The sequence below is a fragment of the Camelina sativa genome, chromosome 5 (genome assembly GCF_030686135.1).
Source record: "Camelina sativa cultivar CO46 ecotype springtype chromosome 5, ASM3068613v1".
NCBI lineage: Eukaryota > Viridiplantae > Streptophyta > Magnoliopsida > Brassicales > Brassicaceae > Camelina > Camelina sativa.
This window is the reverse complement of record NC_141884.1, coordinates 35,803,602-35,828,985: the sequence shown is the minus strand read 5'-3', so window position 1 is coordinate 35,828,985 and position 25,384 is coordinate 35,803,602. Positions and strand designations below refer to the sequence as shown.

The following is a 25,384-nucleotide window of genomic DNA, read 5'->3' as shown; positions in this document are numbered from 1 at the left end:
TGTACTAATTGTGACTCCATAAACAAAAATTCTTTGTCGATTTGAAGTTCTGGTCAAGTATCCAGATTGAATTTTGCTCAAACTTTACTTCTTTGTTTCATGGCAGAGATCAATAATAATGTTTAAGTAAAGAAAAAAGAGAATGCACGAAAAAGAAGGCAAAACTTGGTTGACAGTAATTCCAGTTCCGAAAAGGAGGCAAAACTTGTTTAACAGTGGTTTCTACGAAATATATTGACAACATAGTAAAAAAGAATACTTGAAATAAAGACAAATAAAACAAATCTCCATATATCTTGGATCAAATCAACTGATAAGACTCTCCATGTATCTTGGATTACGTAACTTTTTCTATATATTTTTCTTTTTACTAAAATATCTTCTTCTTTTTTTATTAAACATTTTGTATTTTAGAATTTGTATTACTTGTTAAAACAAATATTTCAGTATTTAACATTTAAAATATATAATCGTTAAAGTATTTTTCTTATGTCTTTTTTGTGTGTGTGTAGAATTGCTTATTTAGTCATTGTAACTCCATAAACAAAAACAAAAAACTTTGTCCATTTGAAGTTCTGATCAAGAGAACCAAAACTCGTGCGTGTGTGTAGAATTGCTTTTTGATGTAACTCCAGATTGAAAGTTCAAGGAAAAAAAAAAACATGGCTTACATCGAACCCATACATCAAAATTGAATCACAAAAATTGTATGGTTTGCTTAAGAAATCAATAAACTTTTATGTTTTTTACAACATTCATATCTGAAATCAGTAGTTTGCCTACTATAAAATCGTTTATAATTACATTTTCACATTAACTATCATTTATAAATACAAAATTTCTCAACATTTTGAAACTTGGTGAGAAGTAGCTAATAATTCGGTAAATTTATTTTTAGTTGATAAGTGGGAAAAGCTGGATTACGAAATTGCAAAATTGATGGATAAAGAAATCAAGATAAAAACAAGAAGATGGATAAATAATATATATTCTCAAGCGGCAAAATAGAAATCGAGTGCGATATGATCAAGTTCCGACAGGGGTTCGAGTCAAGAACCGTCTTTCCCGCTCTTGTTCACTCTCCTATATAAATGCCTCTTCCTACTGGCACAAGCTCTTCACCACTACTCTTACTCTTCAGTTAGTTCCCATTTCGATATCATGAATTTCAACTACTACGATCAAGATACCAACGAGTTTTGGTCCTCATTTTCCCAATCCTTCGTTGTTCCAGACCCTAGAGATGAGTTTTATCCTGCGATAAGAAGCCCGATAACGGCGATGCCTATATCGATGGCCGTTGATGTGCCGGCTGAGCCATGGAAGGTCCTTGAAGACGGTGATAATGATATTGCACTGTGGAATAATGCTGCAGCCGAAGTTGATGCTAAAAACAATGATGAGCTGCTTCAAGCCATAATTGCTTGGAAACCGATGGAGGAGGTAGTTGTGTAGTTGGTTTTCTTAGATGTATGTATATATACATAAGTTATGTCGTTTTAATACGTTGTCTTATTTAGGGTAAGGAGAAGGAGAAGGAGAAGGGGAAGGAGAAGGAGAAGGGGAAGGAGAAGGAGAAGGGGAAGGGGAAGGGGAAGGGGAAGGAGAAGGAAGATGTTGCTGTAGAAGAAACGATGACTCTTAGTAAGAGACGACGTGGTAATACTGAAGCTCGTAATTTGACCGAGAAGGTAAGGACACTCCTTTGTTTGTTTAATGCGTGGCTCCCAAGGAAAGTTGTTCAATCTTTTGTCATTTTGATTTCATAATGCAGAGAAGACGCACTGATATAAATGCCAAAATTGAGACGCTGAAGGAGTTGACACGATGTACTGAAAAGGTTCACACCAATTTTTTTGCCTCTATTCTTTCATATAATTGATTATTGATACAAACACAAATTAATACATGCGTTTATATACATAATATAAGCATAAATTTCTTCTCCCATAATGTGTGTTTGCAAACTTAAAATATGTCTAATAACTTGTAAGACCAATCACTAATCAATAAAAAATAAACAACACAAAGTTAATTCGTATATATATGTTGTTAGCTAGCATATTGTTACTAATACAACTTTACTATTTGTTATTCGCATGCATTAATTTGTAGAAAGACTTGGTCTCGACCCTTGACTGTATCATCAGTAACATAACGGAGTTGAAACAATACGTAGAAGTAAGTAATCTTAATCGTTACCTTTTTTTTCTCTCAAGAAGACATGCATGTATATATAGGGTTTAATCTATGTTTTCTGATTTAAAAAAAATATATATTTATTACTTTATATAGTTTCATTCAATTCAAAAAAAAAAGCTGTATAAGAAAATATACCATTTTAACCAAATAAATAAGTTTTGTTTTTCCTTTTCTTATTTATAAGAAAGTTTTTTTTTTTTGGGCAAATAAGAAAGTTATATTAAATGATGTTTTGGGTTTAGTTCAGTTTATGTGTATATTCTTTACGAAACAGAAAAAAAAAATGTATTGTCATTCTTTGACGTGCTGGATTAGGACAAAAGCAACGATAATAAAACCATTTCTCATTACTAAACTCACAACTTTAACAATGCAGGCTTTTTACTACCCCCCCTCCCATGATACCGTCAATGGGCATGGGGATGGATTATCGACCGGGAGGTCCGGGACCATGGATGTACCCTCCTTATAACTATGTCCATCCACAATACATGATGCCTTATAATTATAATCCCTATATATACGGACAAGCTAGCGGCTACAGCAACCAAACGGTACCTGCAGCTGCAACTCCCACTAATCAGGTTAAAATTTGGTTTTCTTCTTCATGCATGTCTTATATTTTTGTGATTATTGTTGTTAAGCTGTTGCTTAATTTATTGATTAATTTATTCTTTTTATTTTTTAATGAAAAATTTACAGGGAGTCAACTATCAACCAGAGACGGCAAACCCTATGTAATAATAAGAGCGGTTCATGTCTAAGTATTAAAAGACCGGTGCTCTCAGGTTCTTTAAGAATGTGGTTTGTTGTGTACTAAATAAACAAGGCTTGTCCTTCAAAGTTGTTTTAAAAGCTAGTACTGTTGTGGCTTGCTATGTTGTCGTTTGTCGCAGTGTAATGCGATCTTGTAGTAGCTTTATAAGAGTGTGCTTTTAAAAAAAAAAAAAGCTTTATATGTGTGTATCGTCGTAAACTTATAATATATATGTCGGTTGTTTATAATGCAACGTTTTCGTTTTTAGTTCAAGTGTGCAAACATCATCTATATTTAATTCACATTAATCACCAAGAAGAAATCTATATTATGAAATTAAGGATTAGTTGTTCCGAATACAAAAGAAAAAATGTATTAAAATAACATACTTAAAAAAAAAAATACAACGTAATATATTAAAAACCTTGTCACTAAAATGATTTAACATAAGTTACATAAATGATATTTTATTATGTTAACGTTTATTTACAAAAGAAAATAACTATGCATAAAAAATTGATATGTTAGTATATGATCCGTGTTTTGGTCAAGTATATAAAAAATAAATCAGTTAATGAAACCAGTTTGATGAAATAAATTAATTCAAGAAGTAATAATTAAGTTTGACAATATAACTAAATATATATATAATTTGATAATGAAACAATAATTATAGTATTAGGTGAACAAAGGTCACAATCAAGTAACTGTAAAACTTATAATTATTATTTTCTTTTAAACCAAAAACTCTAAATATATTATTTTTGGCTGAATTTCTTATTTTTAAATACTATAGATAATCTCAATAAACTAGGTTTCTCTTTTTACTTGAGCAATAAATTGTAGTTATTCATGTTGTAGAATTCATTTCTTTTAAATAAATATTTAATATATTACATTAAATGATATTGGAAAGATGTTGTTGGCCACATTAAATATAGCAATAAAAAAACCATTATCAATTCAAAGAACTCCAAATCGGTCAGATGAAAGACATTCTTAGCCAAATATTTATATGGTCATGAATTTTTCTTTTTCCATCTCTTCTAATTTTAGAAATAATTTATGATAGTTGAGGTCATTTAATAAGTAACGAAAGAATGCAGTTCTGTTAAATCTTGAGACAAGATTGTCTGCCGAGAGAGCAGAAAAGTTTGCGATGCATCACTTAAGAAATATCCCCTTCACATTGAAGTAACTAGACGGTCTTATGATTTTGGGTGATAATGGCGAAGCTATTCGAGAGTTCAAAATATATAATCAGCAAATTTTAATATGAAAGATTTTTTTTGGCTGAAAATATCTGTGAGAACTCGACAAATATATACTTAAATACGCCCTACCTAGATATATATACATATCAGAAGCTACAGCTTGCTTAGTGTTAATCTGGTCAATTTTGTTCTTGACCATGCATGTCTTGCGGCCCGTGCATGCATGTTGTTGATAGACGGCAAGTTTGTCTCGTTGTTAACCAAAAAAATAAAAAGAAAAAAAATCAAATACGGAAATATGTAATTTATGTTCGAGCATATACTAGATGTACAGTACAGTTCTCTTTTGTTTTTATGTCTTGATCTCATCTTTATGTATTGTCTACATTCATCAAGTTCCCTAGCTAAATATAGTAGCATTAAGAATTATGATTGTATATATCTACATTGAATCCAGCCATCCAGGATTCCGAAATTTCCAGCTACATTACTTTTCATTCTTAATCAATTTATAGCAACGATAGCTAGCAGATTAAGATAGTAATTTTTTATTAAAAAAAGACACAAAATTAAGGAGTGCCGTTCATGAACAAGAACGACACTATTTGTTCCACTGTCGTTTTCAATTTGGTGCTTAGAATTTCAAGAAAGAGTGAGAAAACATATGGAATAAAAAAAACAACAGAAAAAGAAACGTCTTCTTCTGTCTAGTAGACGTGGGTAAATATTGTTCACAAAACCATATAACAATATAATAGAGGGAATAGTAAATTATAATTTTAGAGAAACCCATAGGACGAAGCAAAATCATATGTTTTCTTCCCGCTTAATTGAGGCAACTTTCAAAAGCAGCTAGCTTCTTCTTCTATCTCCCCCCACTATATAATATAGCTCGTGGCTTCTCGTTCAGTCTCACACAAACTCAAAATACAAATCTTACTATAATCAATCAGCAATGGAGGGAAACAACCGCAAGGAAGAGGGTATTTATGAAGAAGAAGAAGTATGTTCGTATCCTAAAATAGTTAATGCGGTTCGTTCAAACGATCGTAGTGAACAAAAGCCTTTGCAACAGAAACTTGGTGCCCACCCGAGTTCAATGCCTAACGATGTTACCATGAAGAGTGATCTTGTTGAGAAAGTCGACGAGCATCAGCCAGACGAGGAGAGTAACCGTCCGGCTAAACTGCAACGTCAACGTCATGTCCTGAAGGAGAGGGTACATGATGACCATATGATCTTTTCTGCTTCGCTTACGTGATTCCCAAGCTAAATAATGTTTTTTATTATTATTATTAACTATGCAGAAAAGGCGACAGGGTTTTAAAGAAAAAGTCGAGATATTGCAGAGCATGATGCCTATGCCCCCAAAGGTCAACTTCTTTACTTCATACATATGCAAGAGTCTAATACAATGTCAAGTTTGATATATCTGAGCTAGTTTCTTGTGTGTTTGTTTGTCTACAGTCGGACATTGCAGGAAACCTCGACAATGTCATCGACTACCTTAAAAGTTTGCTCTATCAAGTAGATGTAAGCTATATATATATATATATATCCAATTATTATTACGTGTACCCATTAAGTATGGAACTAACACAAGTCTTATGTGTTATGTGGTCTAGTTAATGAATACGGCATACGCAGCAGGTGCTAATTCGGCTTACATGTTACCATATTATGGAGCTCAACCACCATCTATGTCTCCATGGGGTTATTATCCACCAGCGATACCAATGATGCCTCAGCAACTTATGCGATATATCCCACAAAATGGCCAGGTTTGATCCAAATATTCCAACTTCATTTTTTTTATAACTTATATCTGATTTCAACAGATTCTTAATTTTGCCATCAATCTACATCATAGGGAAACAACAACATGGCGAAGCCTGATCAAACTAAACCTCCGCCTGATCAAACTAAACCTTCGCCTGATAAAACTAAACCTTAATATAAGCTTTGGCTTTGTGGCGTGTTATGATCATCGGAATGTTGAATCGTTTCTTTATATATAGAAAGTTTCGTTGTGAACTCAGATGTATCCATAGTTTTACAATAAGGGTTTAGTTGATGCCCACAATATGTGAAAACACTTTCCTCTGTTCTGTTATGGTTGAGCATTGTTCCTCTGTTATGTTCTGTTTTGCTCAACCTTTTTATCTTTTTCTGTATGTAAGATAAATAAACATGAAAAATATATAAATATACGTGTGGTGGCACGGTTGTATTGGATCCTAAGTTCGATTTAACTATGGACAAGCTCCGCGCTTGGACCACTTGATCATTTAAAATTTGGCTCATATGTTGTAATCTGTGGTGGACTAGCATAAAAATCTTTACCAATTGGTACGTTTCACCCTGTTATTAGTCGATCACTTCGATGCAAGAATACTCAAATGCTACAAAGGAAAACACAATACTAATTATATCTTGAATTATCGAAGGCCAATTAATTAGACCAATACATTGTTACATTCAAGAAGGAGATTATATTCACACTTTTATATATTTTTGTTAACGCAAGAAGACAACATGGTTAATCTTCAAATATTACTAAAGTGAACAAAAATATGTCTCCCTTTTAACCTCCACAACCACCACCGCAGCCTGCCGCACACGCGGAACCATTGACGTCTTCAGTAGTATGAGGTTTAGAAGCTCCGTCGCTACATGAGAAAATCATGGTTGCTATGATGGAGAAAGCCACAAATGCTGCCCATATGTAGAGTAAGATAAAGGCCCCTTCGCCTTTACCAGCCGCGACATCCGCGAGTTCTCCTCTTACCATCTTAAGAGTTTTTGTGCATCGTTATCTAACAATTTTTGGCTAGTTGATAAAGAGTTTTGTAATTGGCATTTGTTTCAAATGAGTGCTTTTGCGTTTTCGAGTCAGAAGTCACCCAAGAAAAAAAGATGCGACGACTCTTTTCTTTACACTGCCCTTTGGTTTAACTCTAGGGTCACACACTAGTTTACCAACTGTGTGTGCGGCAATTCGTCAGATCTCACCACTTAAATTAGTTGTCTTAACATTTACAATATTCTTATTGTTATCCATAAGAGGGAATTTGTACAATGGTCATAAAGTAGAAAAAAAAAAAAAAGTAGCACTATAGATGGTTTTCTAGATGTATGGATTCATATACGAAATTATTATGAGAGACCGCTTTCTAGGACCCCAATACATGTAATAATTTGAAAATACAAAAAGACAAAGTTCTTAAGATGCATTTGGAACTGAAAGACTTTCTTAAGTTAATGTTTTTTTTGGTCATCTTAAGCTAAATTATATATGCATATTATTAATTAAATACAACAAGAATTTTCACAGAATAAAATATTGTTTTACGAAAAAAATAAAACATGGATTGTAGAAATTTCCAGTTAAATATTAGGTTGTATAACTAATATACTAACGCATTGGAAATTGAAAACACATGTCGGAATCGAGACAAGGAAAATAGACAAGTGTAGACGAGTGTCGAAAACCTAATCAAGCTTCGTTGCAGCCTTGCAGGTTTTTTAAGGACTTAGGAAAAACCTCCATTGCTCAAAAAAATTATATGTAATAAATAACAAAGATGGTTTTACCGAAATTATACAATAACCGAACAACAAAAAGCAAGAAAGTAAATATATACCGGTCTTAAACTAATGGGGATATCCAAGCAAAGAAAAACAAATTAAGGGGGGGGGGGGTTTTATATTTTTTTATAAAAATGAAGGAAATTTTCAAACATTAAAATAGTGGGGGGCCTATTTTGCAATTAGAAAATGTTTGGGGACATTTTTATGGATACATGTAATATTGTAATGTGCTAAAATAATTTTGGGGTCCTAACTCCTAAGCTCAAGATTCACCTTCCTCTTGGCCCATAATATGTTCTGAAACCGAGTAAAATATGACTTTTTAGAAACATTAATAATGAAATTAAATTTGGGCTTAAAAAAAAAATACAGGTGAAATGGTTCAGTCATGACCGTATTTATGTGATTTATGGTTATGGAGTTTTGATTAATATGGTCTTTGAGGTCATCAACCATTTCATTTGTGCCACACGATAGAACCTCGTCGATAAATTTTGCATTCATAATCTACAAAAATAAACATTAGTTTTTTAATCGATCATTATACCAAGAGGCTTCCATGTGTTTTAAACATTTTAAAATGTTAACTTTGTGAAATTTCATTTGCTTATTTTTTTTTTCTCTTCTGACCCAAAAAAAGTAGTATCTTGGACTTTAAAACCATATACAAAATTGTGATAGACAGAGTAATAGCTTTCTAAGAGATTGTCTCTCCGAAAAAAAAAAGAAAGAGATTGTCTCTTTATCGTGCATAACTGAATAACAAATGAAATCTATTTCTAATCACATCGAGTCACCTTTCCATAGTATACGAAAATATAAATGAACTATACGCAATGAATCTTGGATTCCTGATGAACAATCATGATTACATACTATAATATTTTTTGTAATATGTAGCAACATATACAGATTCAAATGATTGATATACACAACGTTTTTACATAGTCCTCCTACTTTTAGTTTGAGCTTTAGGAATCTTGTTAATGACTTTGGAGTTGAAGTTGTTTAAGAGCTTCTTCATGTCCCTCCCGCTTTTACTTGCAGCGTAAGTCAGTTCTTCTTCGTATAACTCATACAACATTGGTACCGTCTCCAAACCCACAAATACTTTAGCAAAACATCATACACACAAAAATGTAATTAAACTTTTAAAAAAGAAAGGCAATATAAATTTGTTAAATGTTTGTCTTTAAAGTTTGTTAGATAAAAGCATTAAGCCTCACCAATGTATAACAGAGTTAAAGAGCTGAAATAGTTTCCAACTACTGATAATATCCATAGTGAAACAACGGCCTGAAATTATAGAAATGAAACACAAGACTTAAAATCCAAACATCGTTACAATGTTAAATTTTGTATATTGATTTTACCAGAAAGAGGAGTCTGAAGTCTTTGCCACTTGAGATATCATACAAATTGATGATGAACCAGTTTATCTTGGTGAACAAGAATCTCCAAGTCGATTCCGAAACCTTTAGATCATTGATACTCGGAGGTTTTCTGCGGGAAAATGGCGTTTTTTGAGAGCTTGGTTGATTCATATAATAAAGAAGTGTCAAGAAGTAGTGTATATGTTATTTTTACCTCTGGATTAGTTGTGAGGAGCCAATGTAAGACCAAATGAGGAAGATGAAAATGGAGATCAAAAGGATCTGGCAGAGGAATGTTATGAAAGGATACTCAACCACTTCGAACAAGAACCATATCAATGTGAATACCGCTAAGATTGTTCCTGATTCCTTCTTGTTCTTCCAGAACATTATATCAGCAACTACAATATTCCAAGATAAAATCATTCAAGAAAAGAAGATTAAAGAACGTAAATTAATGTAAAAGAGAAAGAAAAATAAAATGTATGTTACGGCGTCCTCCTCCTAGATTGTGGTACAAAGATCTTCGCCTTCTCGATGAAGAAGCTCTATGTTCATCCATTTCATAACCATAAACAGCCATACTTGTGTGTTGGTTTCGGATTTTGAAACAACTGTAGCCTTTTTTGTGAGCTAAGGTCTAAGATTCAAGGATTATTATATAGTTACGAACTCTTAGGATGAGAAAGGTTTTGTTCTTGGATTCGTAAAGAAGAAAGCAATTTTGAGAAAAGGGAAAGGTATGGCTTTAGCATATTGCAAAAACTCACCCTTTCATTATTACTATATTCATTGTTACTATATGAATAATTTATATTTTTATACCTTTGTAGAGAATCGTTCATAACTTGAGCTAATGATCAAAAATGTATTCCAAAAAGTTGTCAACATTTTTTTGATCATAGTTCTTTGGTAAACCCTTTTCCATGCAAGTATATTCCAAGTTGAGGCTAAGAATCTTCGGAGTGCAATAATTGGGTCACTTCATGGCCCAGTTCATTATAAGACCAAGTTATTATTCTTGTTTAAGCCCAGATCTAAGGAAGCATGTGGGATAAGGGTTGGTCTATATGGTCAATTCGGACCAGGACCAGGCTTGACCCTGACTTTATGTGAGGAAACGAGTCGAGCCAAACGGAGCCAGCTCACGGGATGACAAAACATCTCAAGCAATGATGACTGAGCCAATCCAATTTTTTTATAAAACACACATAACATAAGCCAATCTTACGTTGAGAACATAAGTTTTATATAAACAATTAACAAACAACTATTTTATAGTTTACCCTGACTTTAAAAGCATAGCCCTCATAAGACCAAAAACAGAAACTGGTTTAGACCTTGTTGAAATCAGGGTTCTGTTGCTTTGGAGCATCTGTAGGACTAGTCATACCAATGTTAATGCCATCGTTCTGATGCTTCTCCCATCCACCAGTATCAGCCTTAGAATGAGCCAAGTAGTAAAGAATGGTTGCAATCAAAGACATGAGAGTGAAAGCAGCTCCAGCAGCAAATACCCCAACTGGTAAGACAGCACACGAAATCTCTTTCCCTTGGTAGATGCCTTTACTTTTGGTATGGTACATGTTCCTTGCTGATCCAGCCAACAAGCACGCCTCAGCTCCTAAAAAGCTTACCCTGAAGTTTACACAAATACGGACGCGTAAGACAAAACTACTCACACATAGAGATGAACTAACTAGTCATTATTGTTGTAAGGCAGTTCATTTCTTATAGAATCCACATAGTACAACCAAACAATCCCATATCTTGTAGCAAGTACACATAGTAGGATATTCAATTACAACGATAAACAAGCCTACAACTATCATTGTCTTGGGACAGAGATATCCATAACTCACAAGTAAGAGTTAAGGGACACAAAAGCTATGACCTTGTTTGCAACAAAGTGACTTTTAAAATCATGATCACATTAACCTACTAATCTGCAAGTGTATGTACTTTCAACTTCACAATACCAAAAAAAAAAGGATTTGGAAAAATCATTCCTTTTCACTTTAAAGTCGAGACCCATAAACATAAACAATCAAATCACAAATCCTCTTAGCTCAAAAGAGACAAAAACGACTTCAATTTCAATCAAACTCAATACGCCCTAAAACTAGAAATTTCAAATCTTGCTTGATGCATAAAAGAGAGTAAAGGATTGAACTTTACCAAGAGACAACGAAGAAGACAATAGCCCAGACAGTGTAAGAAGTACCAGTAACAAGACCCTTTCCGAAACAGAGACACTTAGTAACGCCGTTAACCACCGCTTGACTAACAAGAAGCAACCCAAACGCCGACATACCGTACACCGTCGACGCCTCAGTTCCGTACTTACAAAAGGTCTTCTCATCGTACTGGTCCGGTACCGCCACAGCCTTCCAAAAAACAAAACAAGAAAGATCGATTAAAGCGAACACAAATCGGAAAAGTAAAGACAAAACTGGTAAGACAGAGAGAGATGTAAAGTGGGTACGGTGCTACGGCGACGCTCGGCGCCGAAAGCGAAGACGAAAGCGAGAAGGTGAAGAGCAATGACGACGGCGAGAATAGAAACGGAAACCGCCATTGATTTTGGTTCGTTCTCCGCTTCTGCTTCTCTCTTAATTTACTTACTGTCTTTACTCTTTATTAGAGAGCCTTTTTTGGTCAAGTGAGAACTGAGAAGAGACGTTAAAGTGTCCTTATAACACTGATATATTTCTTTTTTCTTTTTTGTTTTGGGTTAGACGTCACGTAAATGTCAAAGTGTCTTTAATCATTTTCTAGTTTCTTTAATTTTTCAATGTGCTTTACAAAATATGTTTTGTGGAGAATTTTTTAGGGAGAGTGATCAACAGGTCAATTAAAACCTAATGTGTACTCTACCACGATCTAGTGCTATCGTTGTAACACTTCAGGATCGAATCCACAGAGACCAAACAATTGCACTAAGAAATTATCAAGATCAAATATAGCTAAGACAATGGAAAAGTTTGTGAATCAAGTAACTATCTAAAAACAGAAAAGTAAACAAGTTGTTTCTAAATCAAAAAGGAAATATTGGGCACAGGGAATCAGTTAGGGGACATGACCACGAAATTAGATGATAAATTGGGATAGCATTAAACACCGTTCTTGAACTCAAATCTCGAATGTAAAACTAACCTATTGTCGCAGCATTAGCTATCTATGCAAGGAATTGATAAAACTCTAAACCGTCGTTTGAATCTAAACAATCCTAGCAAGCAATAAGTTCAAGTTTGATTATGTTCACAAGGTGCCTCAACTTCAGCTGTCGTTGGCTAAGGATCACCTTGCTCACCTATGTTCTTTTCGAGCAACTCAACAACACTTTTGGTGCCCCGATGAATTAAACCTAAGATCTTAATCTAGGTAATCAATCTAGCTTAAGCATTAAGAACAACTACAGATGAAGAACAATAAGATCAGTCCCTCATCTAACAAATCTAGCATCAATAAATCATAAAAACCCTTTCTGAAACCCTAAACCCAATAGTAAAACTACTCAGACATGGAGAAGCAGAAACAGCAAATCAATAATGAAGAAAACATAATTGAATTGCAAAAGAATAGAAAATAGGGTTTAGAAATCTTCTCCAAAGTGTTAAGAGGGATTAGAGATCTTCTCCATTTTTCTCTCAATACAAAATAGTCTCAGAAAATAAAGCTTATGTCTCTGGAGGCCGTGCCTCTAACTTAAATATCAAAAAACCCTAAAAGTCGGTTTAAAACAAATAAGGAAAAGTTGCGTCGGGGACGGGAATGGTCGATCTCGCGAGGATCAGTCGATCCGGAACGTTTTTCTGCTTTCACTCCATCTGCTTACTAGCCCGAATCAGTCTTCAACCAATTAGCTCCAGATGCATGTTTTCATCTCCAAAACGCTCAGATTCCTTCCAAAGTCACCTAGAACCTGTAAAGACTCACAAAGGACTAAAAGGACTCTAAAAGCACACTTGGACCTAGGAAAAGACTCAAAACAAACCTAAAAACTATAGTTAAAACCCTATAAAATGCAGACACATCAATTCCCCCGGACTTGAATCTTTGCTTGTCCTCAAGCAAGAACAGACAGAAACTCAAGAATAGAGAAAAGGTTTGAAAGTGGAAACTCACATTATTCTTGGGAACTTCTTCTTTGCACTCTTCATCACATCAAACTGAGAACTACTTTTTGTACTCTGCCCATGATTAGGATCAACACTCCCTACTCTGAACTCCACAGCCTTAGAGAACCTTCAGTCTCCCCACCGTTGTCTCTCTACATCAGATTAGTAAAAAGGTGCGGTCTTACCATGGGAGTATCGATCATTGAACTATTGACTCCTTCAACCTCTTATCACCCAAGACCTCCTCTTATGCTCCCTTTCCTCTCTCTTTTCTCACTTCCAAAGGATTGATTTCTCCCTAATTTTCTAGGATATCATTGCATATTTTTTTATCAATCCTTTGCTCTTTTCTTGTGGATAGGTTTCCATGAGTTCCGAAAGATGCACGGGTTTACGCACAACCCTCGGTTCACTTCTTTTATTACCTATATCCTTTTTTTTTTTTACTGAGTACTGAAGGGAAGAGAGAGGGGAAGCATACTTTGTGAGGAGATGCATGTCTTGTAAGGCTTGAAGGGAGGAGTCTTGTCCGATGTATGCCAAGCCCCAAGGTAAGAAATTAAATCCGGTTAAGTCCTGTTAAAGCTAGAGACAACTTCTGGTTCAACTTAGTGTTCTCCTTGGCAAGTGTCTTTTCGGGCGTGTTGAGACTGCTCATGTTCATTCCAAGCTTCATTCCAAATCAGAGGTACAAAATTAATCATAAGAGTGTTAGTTCAAAGCAAAAGATTCCTGGAAATGATCATAGTTTCCCAATTTTTGACTCAATAAAATTAAAAAATGACTCAAATAAAAGAAAATTTCAAAGTAAACAACCAAAGAAAACGACATCACTAACTTGGAGACATCCCTCCCCCGGACTTACTTCACACCGTCCCGGTGTGAAAGCAAAACCAAGAAAAGAATGAATCCGACAAAGAAAATAAGAAAAATGAAAATGAAAAAGAAAGGAAAAGAATGAAAACTGGTGATCTCGTATCTGGTGTTGGAGTGGTGTTGGCAAGGGTGGGGATCGATCAGTCTTAGGGTGGGATCGACTGATCTTTCACATTATTGAACTTGGAGATACCCACAGCAAACCAACGGGATCGGTCGATCTTTAAGGAGGATCGATCGATCCAAAACTCCTGGAACAAAAAAAATTCGCATCTTCGGCTTTTGGAACCTATTCCTGAAAACACTTAACACTAGACGTGATTTCACTGTAATAAATTCTAAAAACAAAACCAAAATCCTAAGATAAATAAAAATAAAAGGGTAAGCCAGCACAAACCCCATGGGTTGCCTTCCATAAGCGCTTGTTTAAGGTCTATAGCTTGACCGTGGTTTCAGATGTCAAGTGATAGGAGGATGAGAACTCATATCAGAACAAGCTCTCCAATTTGTCAACTTAAGCTCCAAAGTTTTTTTCAGCATACCATCCATTGCTTCTTAGCCTTTTTCTTTAAACTCCGGAGTAAGGATGGCTTTAACTTTAGAGAAAGGCCGAGATATTCCTTTGCACTTCACCTTGTACTCAATGGTGTCTTTAACATATTTCTGGGGTACCAAGGTTATGTGAAGATCTGGTATTACTCTCTCTATGGCTTATCTCTCTTCTTAACCCTCTTAGACTTTTTCTCAGAAGAATGAGTGTCTCCATCCAGGACTTTGTTGACCTCATTCTTATCACCATTCTCTCCCATTGTCATGACATCCACCTTCTTCTCATGTTCTACGACTAGACAAGAGCCATGTCGTACAGCTTCATTTGCAGTGATTGCGTTGTAGAAGACTTTATCATCAATGTTAGAGAAAGTGATCCTCTTATTAGGCAAGTCAACAAATGCTCCTACTGTTGCTAGGAAAGGGCGCCCAAGAATCAAAGGCATAACAGAACCCCCGCTCATTTCCACAACATGAAAATCTGTAGCAACCAAACAACTCCCAACTTGAACATCTAAATTACTAATGAAGCCTTGTGGAGTCGTGGTGACAGCATTTGCAAACTTAAGAGAGACCTTAGAAGCCTTCATATCATCAATCCCCAACCTCTCTGCAACAGCCTTAGACATCACGTTCACACTGGATCCAGTGTCACAAAGGGAATCCTCAAAGTTCACTCCTAGGATGGAGCATGGAACAACAAATCTTCCTGGATCTTCTAACTTGGGTAGTCTTTTCAAAGATGGAGCATGAATGCTCTTCTCTCTAGCCAAAAACGTCTTAACATCCACCAAATCCTTTTCTTCAACCACAACATCATTGTAAACCTTCTTAAACAAAGATATATGCTTTACTGCCTCTGTAAAGGGAATGTCAGCGATGAACTCACTTATAGCTTCTTTGTACCGACCATACTTCTTTTCATCAAGAGGTTTCTTCTCATGTCTTCTTGGAAAAGGAATTTGTGGTCTATAGGGCTTTGGTTCCGCGAGAATTGATTCCTTGGTACTTACATCAGGAACAACTGAGCTGGGTTTTCCCATACTTGCAACAGGGACCGACTGGTCTGGACGTGGAGCGCTCGATCTGAGACTTTTTGAAACTAGTTCTGCATCATTGACGGGATCGGTCGATCTATAAGGGGGATCGGTCGATCCAAATTCTCTGGGGATCAAACTCGAATTATCAGAATATATGGGATCGGCTGGTCTAGTCACAGGATTGATCGATCCCGTCTCTGCGGAAGCCAAACATGAGTTGATCACAGCACAACTCAGCCCATCTTCAATCCCACCATGGAGTGTTATAGCATTGCATGACTCTTTGTTCTTAGAGCTAGAAGAAATAGCAGAGACTCTCTTATCAATGGAATCAACAAGTGAACTCGACCTCTCAAATTTCCCATTCAAATCATTGAACATGCTATCAATCTTAACATTAATCTCAGCAGAACTTTTCTTATGGCCCTCCAACAGTGCTTGCATCATCAATTCAAGTTTGTTATCTTGTGGAGCTGCAGATGGAGCGTGGTATCTGTAACATCCTCTCTCTAAAATTGGGATGTAGGGGAAACCGAAGGAATTGATTTTTGGTTTAATTAAATTCTGGTTTAATTTAATAAAACCAAAAACCCTTATTTCTTCTTCTTTTTGTCGACACTTCCTCCTTTTTGTGCTTTGGTCGACATTGTCATCAGAGAGAGGGAGAGAAAGAGAGTTAAGTGTTGGTTTTTGGTGTAAAGGAGAAAGAGAAGGAGATCAAGCTTTTTCCTTAGAGTTAAGAGAGAAACAGAACTGTCAGGGTTTGGGAGAAGGAGGATCCGACTGGTCAAATCATTTTGAAAGGTACTGATTTTTGGTAGAGTTGTAGCTAAGAGATTTTCATACACTCTCCTTTTTACAGAAGTGATTTTGAGTTAATATTCTAGGAGATATTGGCAGTTTCGTGGGGTGTTTATTCTCATTCGCGGATTGAGACCAGCGGGTGTTACGGGGACGATTGCGGTTTCATCTATAATCTGATCGTACTGAAATTTTGTGGGAAGCTTCTGGACGTTTATACCTTGCTTTTCACTGGAGGGATTAGAAAGTTAACGGTTAGTTTTGGTTTCGTGGTTTCACTTGTGAGGTTGTTCTTTTCTGTTTTTTCTGGCAGTTTGTTTTCAATATTTGTTTGTTGTTGTAATTGGTTGTAGGAACAAGTTTGGTTGTTCTTGGATATTGAAAAGCCTCTCATTTGGTTGTATTTAGTTAAGTGAATCACTTGTTAAGGTAAGTGCAGGACCATGGCTTATCTAAGCTGGATATTTCTCTAATCTGCTTGTTTATGTGTTGTTTGGCCTGTTGATTGTTGATTGATGATTGTTGGTTGATGGTTGATGGTTAGAGATGTCTCTATTGCTTGTGTGTATAGCCCAGTAGATGGGATGATTGCCTTACTGAGTGTTTGTTAAATACTCATGCATTGCAATATGTATTTGTGGTGCAGGTAAAGGCAAAGTGTGGCCGTGGAATCAAGGCAATGAAGAGGAGGATGTTCTAGTGGTTCGCTTGGTTGTCTAGCTTCTGTTAGGTTGCTAGAGTTGAGTCCTAGAATGTTGCTTAGGATTATTGGTTCACTGGGTTATGTCGTTTGGATCATTGGTTTATGATTAGAATTATACTGAATATTATTAATATTGGCTATTTATATTTATTGGATATTGGTAATGTTTTCCGCTGATGATTGTGATTGTGGTTAGGTGGCTAGTGGGTATGGGACCACTAGTTGTACTTTATTATTATATTATATTATATATTTATTATTTATTATTATTATTTATTATTAAAAAAAAAGGGTCGGTCTTTTTATTTTGGTATCAGAGCCCTTACGGTTCTAGGTTTGGGTTCACTAGGTTTCTGTTGTAGATGTTTGGGATTACATGTCTTGATTGATTATGTGAGTTAGTAAATTGTGTGTGGCATGGAGTCCTAGAACATCCTCTTCGAGCCGAGTGTGTGATTCCACGGTGAGTTTATGTTTTCTATGTTATAATAGAAATTGTTTGCTTAGCCTTCTGTTCATGGTAGTGCAGATGGTTAGAGAGGTTGCTGTGGCTGGTCGAGGTCATGGACGCGGACGTGGTCACGGACGTGGTCGTGGTAGGGGCAGAGCCCCAGTGGTTAGTGAGACCGAGGACCAGAGTGTGACAGCTGAGGGTGTTGGTGAGTCACAGGATGTTCCGGGGGATTCCGTGAGTGTGGCAGGAGGGGGCGGTATTGATGCTCCAGTGGCCGGTGATGCTAGGGTCCCGGGTGTGGGGGTCCCAGCAGGTGGAGTCCCTGGTGTTGACATTGCGGCTTTGCTAGCACAGGTGTTAGAGCGGTTACCACCAGTGGTACCGGCTCAGGCTCAGGTAGTGCCACCAGTGGTGGCGGAGGAGCGGCAGCCAGTGGCTGCGGATGCGGGGATCCATGCTCGTTATCTCAGCATGTTGACAGAGATGGGTCGGTTGCGTACTGAGCAGTTTTCGGGAAGTGTTGATCCTACTGCTGCGGATGCGTGGAGGACGAGAGTGGAACGTAACTTCCATACTCTGAGATGTCCTGAGGAGTTTTGGGTGGACATAGGGGTCTACTTTTTGAGTGGTGATGCTGAGTTGTGGTGGAGATCTGTGGCTGCTAGGAGGGTGCAGCGGGAGATGACTTGGGCTGACTTCGTTTTGGAGTTCAACCGCAAGGATTTTCCTAGAGAGGCATTGGATCGGTTGGAGGTGCAGTTCCTCCAGTTGTCTCAGGGGACACGGTCAGTGCGGGAGCTGGACTTGGAGTTCAGTCGACTTCTTTGTTATGGAGGTCGGGCTATGGAGCCTGAGGAGGCTCAGATCAGGAGGTTCTTGAGGGCTCTACGTGATGATTTGAGAGTTCATTGTAGAGGGCGGAGTTTTGCTACGCGTGCAGAGCTGGTTGAGACTGCAGCAGAGATCGAGGAGGATATCCGAGCACAGTCAGTGTCGGCTACTCCAGTGGCTCAGTCTAGTAGGGCTCAGCAGCAGGGTGGTTCGAGCAGGGGCGGTAGGCCTGCACAGGGAACCAAGAGGAAGTGGGAGGCTACGCAGACACAGAGTGGTGCGAGTTGCTACAAGTGTGGGAGGAAGGATCATAAGATTGCTAGCTGTCCCAAGAGGAGTGCTCCGACGGTAGGGCCTCGAGTATGTTATCATTGCAGGGAGCCAGGGCACATCAGGCCCTTGTGTCCCAAGTTGCAGCCGGCAGCAGTGGCAGCGTTGCAGCAGGTGCAGCCTGAAGGTCAGCAGGTAGCACGGATTGAGCAGGCGCCACGGGTTTACACGACAGCAGAGGCTGGTGGAACTAGTGCCGGAGCGATCACAGGTATAATTTCTGGTACTTAATCTTTGTGAATTTTAGTAGGGTCAGATTTTATGTTCCTGTGATAAAGTGTTAGGTTCTCAACACATGAGGTTTGTGTAGGGACCTTGTTGGTGGGCGGGTTTAAGTCCCACGTTATGTTTGATTCTGGAGCTTCGCATAGCTTCATTACTCCAGAGTGTGCAGAGTGTGCGGGGATCAACGGGGATCCTGGAGAGCGTACAGGAGTTGTTAGAGTTGCGGGAGGCAAGTTCCTGAGAGTTATTGGACGAGCTAGAGGAATTGATATTCAGATCGCAGGAGAGTCATGGCCAGCGGATTTGCTTATCAGTCCAGTGGAGCTGTATGATGTTATTCTCGGGATGGATTGGATGCATCGGCATATGGTGCATTTGGATTGCTATCGGGGTAGAGTGGAGTTTGAGTGTCCAGGAGGGAAGTTAGTTTTTCAGGGTATTAGACCGACTTCAGGGAGTCTCGTGATCTCAGCCATTCAGGCTGGGAAGATGATCGAGAAGGGCCGTGAGGCTTATTTGGTTACTATATCTATGCCAGAGTCAGTGGGGAAGTCTACGGTTAGCGGTATTCCGGTAGTGGAGGAGTTTGAGGATGTGTTTCAGTCTTTGCAGGGATTGCCACCATCTCGGTCGGATCCTTTTACCATTGAACTGGAACCGGGGACGACACCGTTATCCAAGGCTCCTTACAGAATGGCTCCAGCAGAGATGGCAGAGCTGAAGAAGCGGCTAGAAGATTTGTTGAGTAAGGGATTCATCCGTCCAAGTGTGTCACCGTGGGGAGCGCCGGTGTTGTTTGTCAAGAAAAAGGATGGGAGTTTCCGGTTGTGTATTGATTACAGGGGTTTGAACCGGGTCACTGTGAAGAACAAGTACCCTCTTCCGAGGATTGACGAGTTGTTGGATCAGTTGAGGGGTGCTACTTGGTTCTCTAAGGTGGATCTGGCATCGGGTTATCATCAGATACCGATAGATGAGGCAGATGTGAGGAAGACTGCTTTCAGGACGAGGTATGGGCATTATGAGTTTGTGGTGATGCCTTTCGGGTTGACTAACGCACCAGCAGCGTTTATGAGATTGATGAACAGTGTGTTTCAGGAGTTTCTGGATGTATCTGTCATCATTTTCATCGACGATATCCTGGTTTATTCTAAGAGTCCTGAGGAGCATGCAGTGCATTTGAGGGCAGTTATGGAGAAGCTGCGGGAGCAGAAGTTGTTTGCCAAGTTGAGCAAGTGTAGTTTTTGGCAGCGTGAGATGGGTTTTCTGGGTCACATTGTTTCTGCAGAGGAGGTTTCTGTAGATCCAGAGAAGATTCAGGCTATTAGGGATTGGCCTAGACCGCAGAATGCCACAGAGATCAGGAGTTTCCTTGGATTGGCGGATTACTACAAGAGATTTGTGCAGGGGTTTGCAAGCAGAGCACGTCCTATGACTAAGTTGACAGGGAAGGATGTTCCTTTTGTCTGGTCAGAAGAGTGTGAGGAAGGCTTTGCAAGCCTGAAGGAGATGTTGACTACTGCGCCAGTGTTGGCTTTGCCTGAGCAGGGAGAACCCTATGTGGTTTATACAGATGCATCTAGAGTTGGGTTGGGTTGTGTTCTGATGCAGCATGGGAAGGTGATTGCTTATGCTTCGCGGCAGTTGCGGGTGCATGAAGGCAACTATCCTACTCATGATTTGGAGATGGGTGCTGTAGTTTTTGCCCTGAAGATTTGGAGATCTTATCTTTATGGTGCAAAGGTACAGGTGTTTACAGATCATAAGAGCCTGAATTATATATTCACTCAGCCTGAGCTGAATTTGAGACAGAGGCGGTGGATGGAGCTTGTGGCAGATTATGATTTGGAGATAGCCTATCATCCTGGTAAGGCTAACACGGTTGCAGATGCTCTGAGTCGGAAGAGGGTAGCTTCAGCTCAGGAGCAGGAGATGGAGTCTCTGGTAGGGGAGATCAGTGCTTTGAGCTTATGTACTGTTTCACAGGAACCGTTGGGTTTGGAAGCAGTAGATAGAGCAGATCTTCTGGGTAGAGTGCGGTTGGCTCAGGAGAAGGATTTGGGGCTGGTGAATGCCTCTAAGGATATGGATTCAGAGTATCAGGTCTCAGATAATGTTACTATCTTGGTGCACGATCGTGTGTGTGTGCCCAAGGATGAGGAGTTGAGACAGAGATTCTGAGAGAGGCTCATGCGAGCAAGTTATCCATTCATCCAGGAGCGACCAAGATGTACCATGACCTCAAGAGGTACTATCATTGGGTCGGGATGAAGAAGGATGTGGCTAGTTGGGTTTCGAGGTGTGATGTGTGTCAGCTAGTGAAGGCTGAGCATCAGGTTCCTGGCGGGTTACTGAAGAGTTTACCCATTCCTGAGTGGAAGTGGGATATGATCACTATGGATTTTGTGGTAGGATTGTCAGTGTCACGGACCTTTGATGCTATTTGGGTCATTGTGGACCGGTTGACTAAGTCAGCACATTTCCTGGCCATCAAGAAGACTGATGGAGCAGCGGTCTTGGCTAAGAAGTATGTGAGGGAGATAGTCAGGTTGCATGGGGTGCCAGCGAGCATTGTGTCTGATAGGGATTCTAAGTTCACTTCGGTGTTCTGGAAGGCATTTCAGGCGGAGATGGGCACTAAGGTGCATATGAGTACAGCTTATCATCCCCAGACTGATGGACAGTCAGAGAGGACGATCCAGACGCTAGAGGATTTGCTGAGGATGTGTGTGTTGGATTGGGGTGGCCATTGGGCAGATCACCTGAACCTAGTAGAGTTTGCTTACAACAACAGCTATCAGGCGAGTATTAAGATGGCTCCTTATGAGGCTTTGTATGGGAGGCCATGTCGTACACCATTATGCTGGACTCAGGTGGGGGAGAGGAGCATATTTGGTGCTAGTTTTGTTCAGGAGACCTCAGAGAAGATTCGGGTTCTCAAGCTAAACATGAAGGAGGCTCAGGATAGGCAGAGGAGTTATGCAGATAGGAGGAGGAGAGATCTTGAGTTTCAGGTAGGAGACAGAGTGTACCTCAAAATGGCCATGTTGCAGGGTCCGAACAGGTCATTGTCAGAGACTAAGTTGAGTCCGAGGTATATGGGTCCATTCAGAGTGATTGGGCGGGTTGGACCAGTGGCATATAGATTGGAGTTACCTGAGGTGATGCGTGCATTCCATAAGGTTTTCCATGTGTCTATTTTGCGGAAGTGTCTCCGTGAGGGAGAGGAGGTGTTGGCTAAGATTCCTGAGGATCTTCAGCCTAACATGACTTTGGAGGCGAGACCAGTGAGGGTTCTCGAGAGTAGGATCAAGGAACTTCGGAAGAAGAAGATTCCTTTGATGAGAGTCCTGTGGGACTGTGATGGTGTTGAGGAGCAGACTTGGGAGCCTGAGGCAAAGATGAAGGCAAGGTTCAAGAAGTGGTATGAGAAGCAAGCCGCGACTTGAGCTTGTTTAGCCGGGTCCCATCTGTAATCCGTGGCTGGAGCAGAAATGGAGTATTCCAGCCCATCTCTCTTGTTACTCGGTCGCTTGGGGTGGTTGGTTGTGCGACTCAGTAACAAGATGAGGTGGTGTTCGGGGTACAAAGTTTCCGTGAGGCGGGGTTTTGGAAGAAAGTTTCCTAAATTAGAAGTTTCCAAAAGTGGAAAGTTTCCAAAAATGGAAAGTGCTAAATATGGAAAGTTTTCCGGGAGTTGGAATTTGTCCATTTTAGCGGTGGAGAGCGTTGGAGGGGCTTGTGTGGCCTTAGTGGCGGACTTTTGAGTCAGTGTGCCAGTGTGTGGCGGTATTTCTTTTGTTATGGTGTGGCCTTTGTGGCAGTATTCTGTTGTTATTGTGTGGCCTTTGTGGCAGGCTGTTTAGCCAGAGTGCCTGTTAAGGCGGTCCTTCGGGACAGACGGTCTTTCGGGACTGATGGTCCTTCGGGACAGACGGTCCTTCCGGACTGATGGTCCTTCGGGACAGACGGTCTTTCGGGACTGATGGTCCTTCGGGACAGACGGTCTTTCGGGACTGATGGTCCTCAGGACAGACGGTCTTTTGGGACTGATGGTCCTTCGGGACAGACGGTCTTTCGGGACTGATGGTCCTTTGGGACAGACGGTCTTTCGGGACTGATGGTCCTTCGGGACAGACGGTCCTTCGGGACTGATGGTCCTTCGGGACAGACAGGTCCTTCGGGACATATGGCCTTTGTGGCGTGAATATGATCCTTGTGTGGTCATGGGGTATCCTGGTGAGGGGATATGTGGTTGGTAGGACATTGAGATGTTTTACGCGAGCCACGGGAAGGAAACCTGGATGGGGATAGGGCTCAGACGTGTTCAGAATCGTTTGCTCGCGACTCTTGGGGGACTTAGGTTCTCCTAGTACTGCCATATTCAGAGACTTTGTGGCTCGGGAGTATGGTTGGTATATCGACTTCGGATGACAATCCGGGGGCGCGCTGTAGGGTGGCAACCTGAGAGACGAGTTTGGACTTTTCCTTATATATTTTGGCATGCAGACTTAGGTCTGATGAGGAGCCAATAAAAACTCAAGGTTTAGGCCTAGGAGTAAAGGAAAGTCCAAAAAGTCACGAGCAAATGACGCCTGGAACGTGAGTCTATCGCCTAGAGGTGACCTTCTGTAGATCGGTCGGAGGAGTGCGGGCCGTGGAGACGGTTGCGCGGAATTCCTTGACTGATGGTTGTTCGAGATTCGAGGACGAATCTAGATTGGTGGGGGAGAATTGTAACATCCTCTTTCTAAAATTGGGATGTAGGGGAAACCGAAGGAATTGATTTTTGGTTTAATTAAATTCTGGTTTATTTAATAAAACCAAAAACCCTTATTTCTTCTTCTTTTTGTCACACTTCCTCCTTTTTGTGCTTTGGTCGACATTGTCATCAGAGAGAGGGAGAGAAAGAGAGTTAAGTGTTGGTTTTTGGTGTAAAGGAGAAAGAGAAGGAGATCAAGCTTTTTCCTTAGAGTTAAGAGAGAAACAGAACTGTCAGGGTTTGGGAGAAGGAGGATCCGACTGGTCAAATCATTTCGAAAGGTACTGATTTTTTGTAGGATTGTAGCTAAGAGATTTTCGTACACTCTCCTTTTTACAGAAGTGATTTTGAGTTAATATTCTAGGAGATATTGGCAGTTTCGTGGGGTGTTTCTTCTCATTCGCGGATTGAGACCAGCGGGTGTTACGGGGACGATTGCGGTTTCATCTATAATCTGATCGTGCTGAAATTTTGTGGGACGCTTCTGGACGTTTATACCTTGCTTTTCACCGGAGGGATTAGAAAGTTAACGGTTAGTTTTGGTTTCGTGGTTTCACTTGTGAGGTTGTTCTTTTCTGTTTTTTCTGGCAGTTTGTTTTCAATATTTGTTTGTTGTTGTAATTGGTTGTAGGAACAAGTTTGGTTGTTCTTGGATATTGGAAAGCCTCTCATTTGGTTGTATTTAGTTAAGTGAATCACTTGTTAAGGTAAGTGCAGGACCATGGCTTATCTAAGCTGGATATTTCTCTAATCTGCTTGTTTATGTGTTGTTTGGCCTGTTGATTGTTGATTGATGATTGTTGGTTGATGGTTGATGGTTAGAGATGTCTCTATTGCTTGTGTGTATAGCCCAGTAGATGGGATGATTGCCTTACTGAGTGTTTGTTAAATACTCATGCATTGCAATATGTGTTTGTGGTGCAGGTAAAGGCAAAGTGTGACCGTGGAATCAAGGCAATGAAGAGGAGGATGTTCTAGTGGTTCGCTTGGTTGTCTAGCTTCTGTTAGGTTGCTAGAGTTGAGTCCTAGAATGTTGCTTAGGATTATTGGTTCACTGGGTTATTTCGTTTGGATCATTGGTTTATGATTAGAATTATACTGAATATTATTAATATTGGCTATTTATATTTATTGGATATTGGTAATGTTTTCCGCTGATGATTGTGATTGTGGTTAGGTGGCTAGTGGGTATGGGACCACTAGTTGTACTTTATTATTATATTATATTATATATTTATTATTTATTATTATTATTTATTATTAAAAAAAAAATGGTCGGTCTTTTCAGTATCCTTGGGTATTTGAGCTATTAAATCCAGCACCTTTGTTCTGAAATCCTTGCGAGAAGTTACCTTGTTGATTATGTGGAGGATACAGCTGATCTTGAGGATTCTCAACGTTGGTGCTTCTGTAGGAGAGATTAGGATGATTTCTATAATTCTGATTAAACCCATGATTCTGATAGTTCCCTTGTCCTCCTACATAGTTCAGCTCCTCTGTCCCCTCAAAACCTGAATTTACTCCAACTTGCTGATACACACCCGTCTGCCCATCG

General features: G+C 39.3%; 6 protein-coding genes and 1 long non-coding RNA gene across 10 annotated transcripts; 3 read left to right on the top strand and 4 right to left on the bottom strand.

Moving 5' to 3' along the window:
• Positions 1–1,035: 1,035 nt before the first annotated feature.
• LOC109132936 (uncharacterized) lies at positions 1,036–3,226 on the top strand. Of its 3 annotated transcripts, none has more exons than XM_087451130.1 (6): positions 1,036–1,446; positions 1,521–1,691; positions 1,775–1,840; positions 2,116–2,181; positions 2,579–2,786; positions 2,905–3,226. In XM_087451130.1, exons 1-5 carry the CDS (start codon positions 1,162–1,164, stop codon positions 2,672–2,674), a joined length of 684 nt encoding a protein of 227 aa, XP_087307256.1. In that variant the 5' UTR covers positions 1,036–1,161; the 3' UTR covers positions 2,675–2,786; positions 2,905–3,226. The 3 variants fall into 3 exon arrangements, with proteins under 3 accessions (XP_087307256.1, XP_087307258.1, XP_087307257.1); XM_087451131.1 differs by having other exon boundaries at positions 1,039–1,443; XM_087451132.1 differs by lacking the exon at positions 2,116–2,181.
• A 1,738-nt stretch (positions 3,227–4,964) lies between these two features.
• On the top strand, positions 4,965–6,408 carry LOC104787857 (transcription factor bHLH109-like). Of its 2 annotated transcripts, XM_010513511.3 has the most exons (5): positions 4,965–5,392; positions 5,481–5,546; positions 5,641–5,706; positions 5,799–5,954; positions 6,044–6,408. In XM_010513511.3, exons 1-5 carry the CDS (start codon positions 5,129–5,131, stop codon positions 6,125–6,127), a joined length of 636 nt encoding a protein of 211 aa, XP_010511813.1. In that variant the 5' UTR covers positions 4,965–5,128; the 3' UTR covers positions 6,128–6,408. The 2 variants fall into 2 exon arrangements, with proteins under 2 accessions (XP_010511813.1, XP_087308938.1); XM_087452812.1 differs by lacking the exon at positions 6,044–6,408 and having other exon boundaries at positions 5,020–5,392; positions 5,799–5,960.
• Positions 6,409–6,583: 175 nt separating this feature from the next.
• On the bottom strand, positions 6,584–7,150 carry LOC104701443 (uncharacterized). The gene has a single exon (XM_010417141.3). It carries the CDS (start codon positions 6,962–6,964, stop codon positions 6,758–6,760), a length of 207 nt encoding a protein of 68 aa, XP_010415443.2. The 5' UTR covers positions 6,965–7,150; the 3' UTR covers positions 6,584–6,757.
• A 1,433-nt stretch (positions 7,151–8,583) lies between these two features.
• On the bottom strand, positions 8,584–9,924 carry LOC104787854 (reticulon-like protein B14). The gene is made up of 5 exons (XM_010513508.3): positions 9,630–9,924; positions 9,352–9,538; positions 9,138–9,267; positions 8,991–9,060; positions 8,584–8,874 (listed from the first exon to the last, which is right to left on the bottom strand). The coding sequence occupies exons 1-5, from the start codon at positions 9,718–9,720 to the stop codon at positions 8,705–8,707; spliced, it is 648 nt and encodes a 215-aa protein (XP_010511810.1). The 5' UTR covers positions 9,721–9,924; the 3' UTR covers positions 8,584–8,704.
• A 393-nt stretch (positions 9,925–10,317) lies between these two features.
• LOC104787853 (uncharacterized) lies at positions 10,318–11,873 on the bottom strand. Its single transcript, XM_010513507.3, has 3 exons — positions 11,623–11,873; positions 11,316–11,524; positions 10,318–10,775 (listed from the first exon to the last, which is right to left on the bottom strand). Exons 1-3 carry the CDS (start codon positions 11,713–11,715, stop codon positions 10,472–10,474), a joined length of 606 nt encoding a protein of 201 aa, XP_010511809.1. The 5' UTR covers positions 11,716–11,873; the 3' UTR covers positions 10,318–10,471.
• A 2,965-nt stretch (positions 11,874–14,838) lies between these two features.
• LOC147944793 (uncharacterized) lies at positions 14,839–16,170 on the bottom strand. The gene has a single exon (XM_087512721.1). The coding sequence runs from the start codon at positions 16,168–16,170 to the stop codon at positions 14,839–14,841; it is 1,332 nt and encodes a 443-aa protein (XP_087368847.1).
• An 8,289-nt stretch (positions 16,171–24,459) lies between these two features.
• On the top strand, positions 24,460–24,985 carry LOC147944792 (uncharacterized). The gene is made up of 2 exons (XR_015557600.1): positions 24,460–24,536; positions 24,754–24,985. It is a non-coding gene; the product is annotated as an uncharacterized LOC147944792 (long non-coding RNA).
• Positions 24,986–25,384: the final 399 nt, after the last annotated feature.

Coding starts and splice junctions, on each gene's coding strand:
- LOC104787854 (XM_010513508.3), bottom strand. CDS start 9,720: ATGGCTGTTTATGGTTATGAAATGGATGAACATAGAGCTTCTTCATCG. Junction 9,539..9,629: donor CAATCTAGGAGGAGGACGCC/GTAACATACATT, acceptor GGAATATTGTAG/TTGCTGATATAATGTTCTGG. Junction 9,268..9,351: donor TCCTCACAACTAATCCAGAG/GTAAAAATAACA, acceptor ATTTTCCCGCAG/AAAACCTCCGAGTATCAATG.
- LOC104787857 (XM_010513511.3), top strand. CDS start 5,129: ATGGAGGGAAACAACCGCAAGGAAGAGGGTATTTATGAAGAAGAAGAA. Junction 5,547..5,640: donor TGATGCCTATGCCCCCAAAG/GTCAACTTCTTT, acceptor GTTTGTCTACAG/TCGGACATTGCAGGAAACCT. Junction 5,707..5,798: donor GTTTGCTCTATCAAGTAGAT/GTAAGCTATATA, acceptor TATGTGGTCTAG/TTAATGAATACGGCATACGC.
- LOC109132936 (XM_087451130.1), top strand. CDS start 1,162: ATGAATTTCAACTACTACGATCAAGATACCAACGAGTTTTGGTCCTCA. Junction 1,692..1,774: donor CTCGTAATTTGACCGAGAAG/GTAAGGACACTC, acceptor TTCATAATGCAG/AGAAGACGCACTGATATAAA. Junction 1,841..2,115: donor TGACACGATGTACTGAAAAG/GTTCACACCAAT, acceptor ATTAATTTGTAG/AAAGACTTGGTCTCGACCCT.
- LOC104787853 (XM_010513507.3), bottom strand. CDS start 11,715: ATGGCGGTTTCCGTTTCTATTCTCGCCGTCGTCATTGCTCTTCACCTT. Junction 11,525..11,622: donor CCGAGCGTCGCCGTAGCACC/GTACCCACTTTA, acceptor GTTTTTTGGAAG/GCTGTGGCGGTACCGGACCA. Junction 10,776..11,315: donor GTCTTCTTCGTTGTCTCTTG/GTAAAGTTCAAT, acceptor TGTAAACTTCAG/GGTAAGCTTTTTAGGAGCTG.
- LOC147944793 (XM_087512721.1), bottom strand. CDS start 16,170: ATGATGCAAGCACTGTTGGAGGGCCATAAGAAAAGTTCTGCTGAGATT.
- LOC104701443 (XM_010417141.3), bottom strand. CDS start 6,964: ATGGTAAGAGGAGAACTCGCGGATGTCGCGGCTGGTAAAGGCGAAGGG.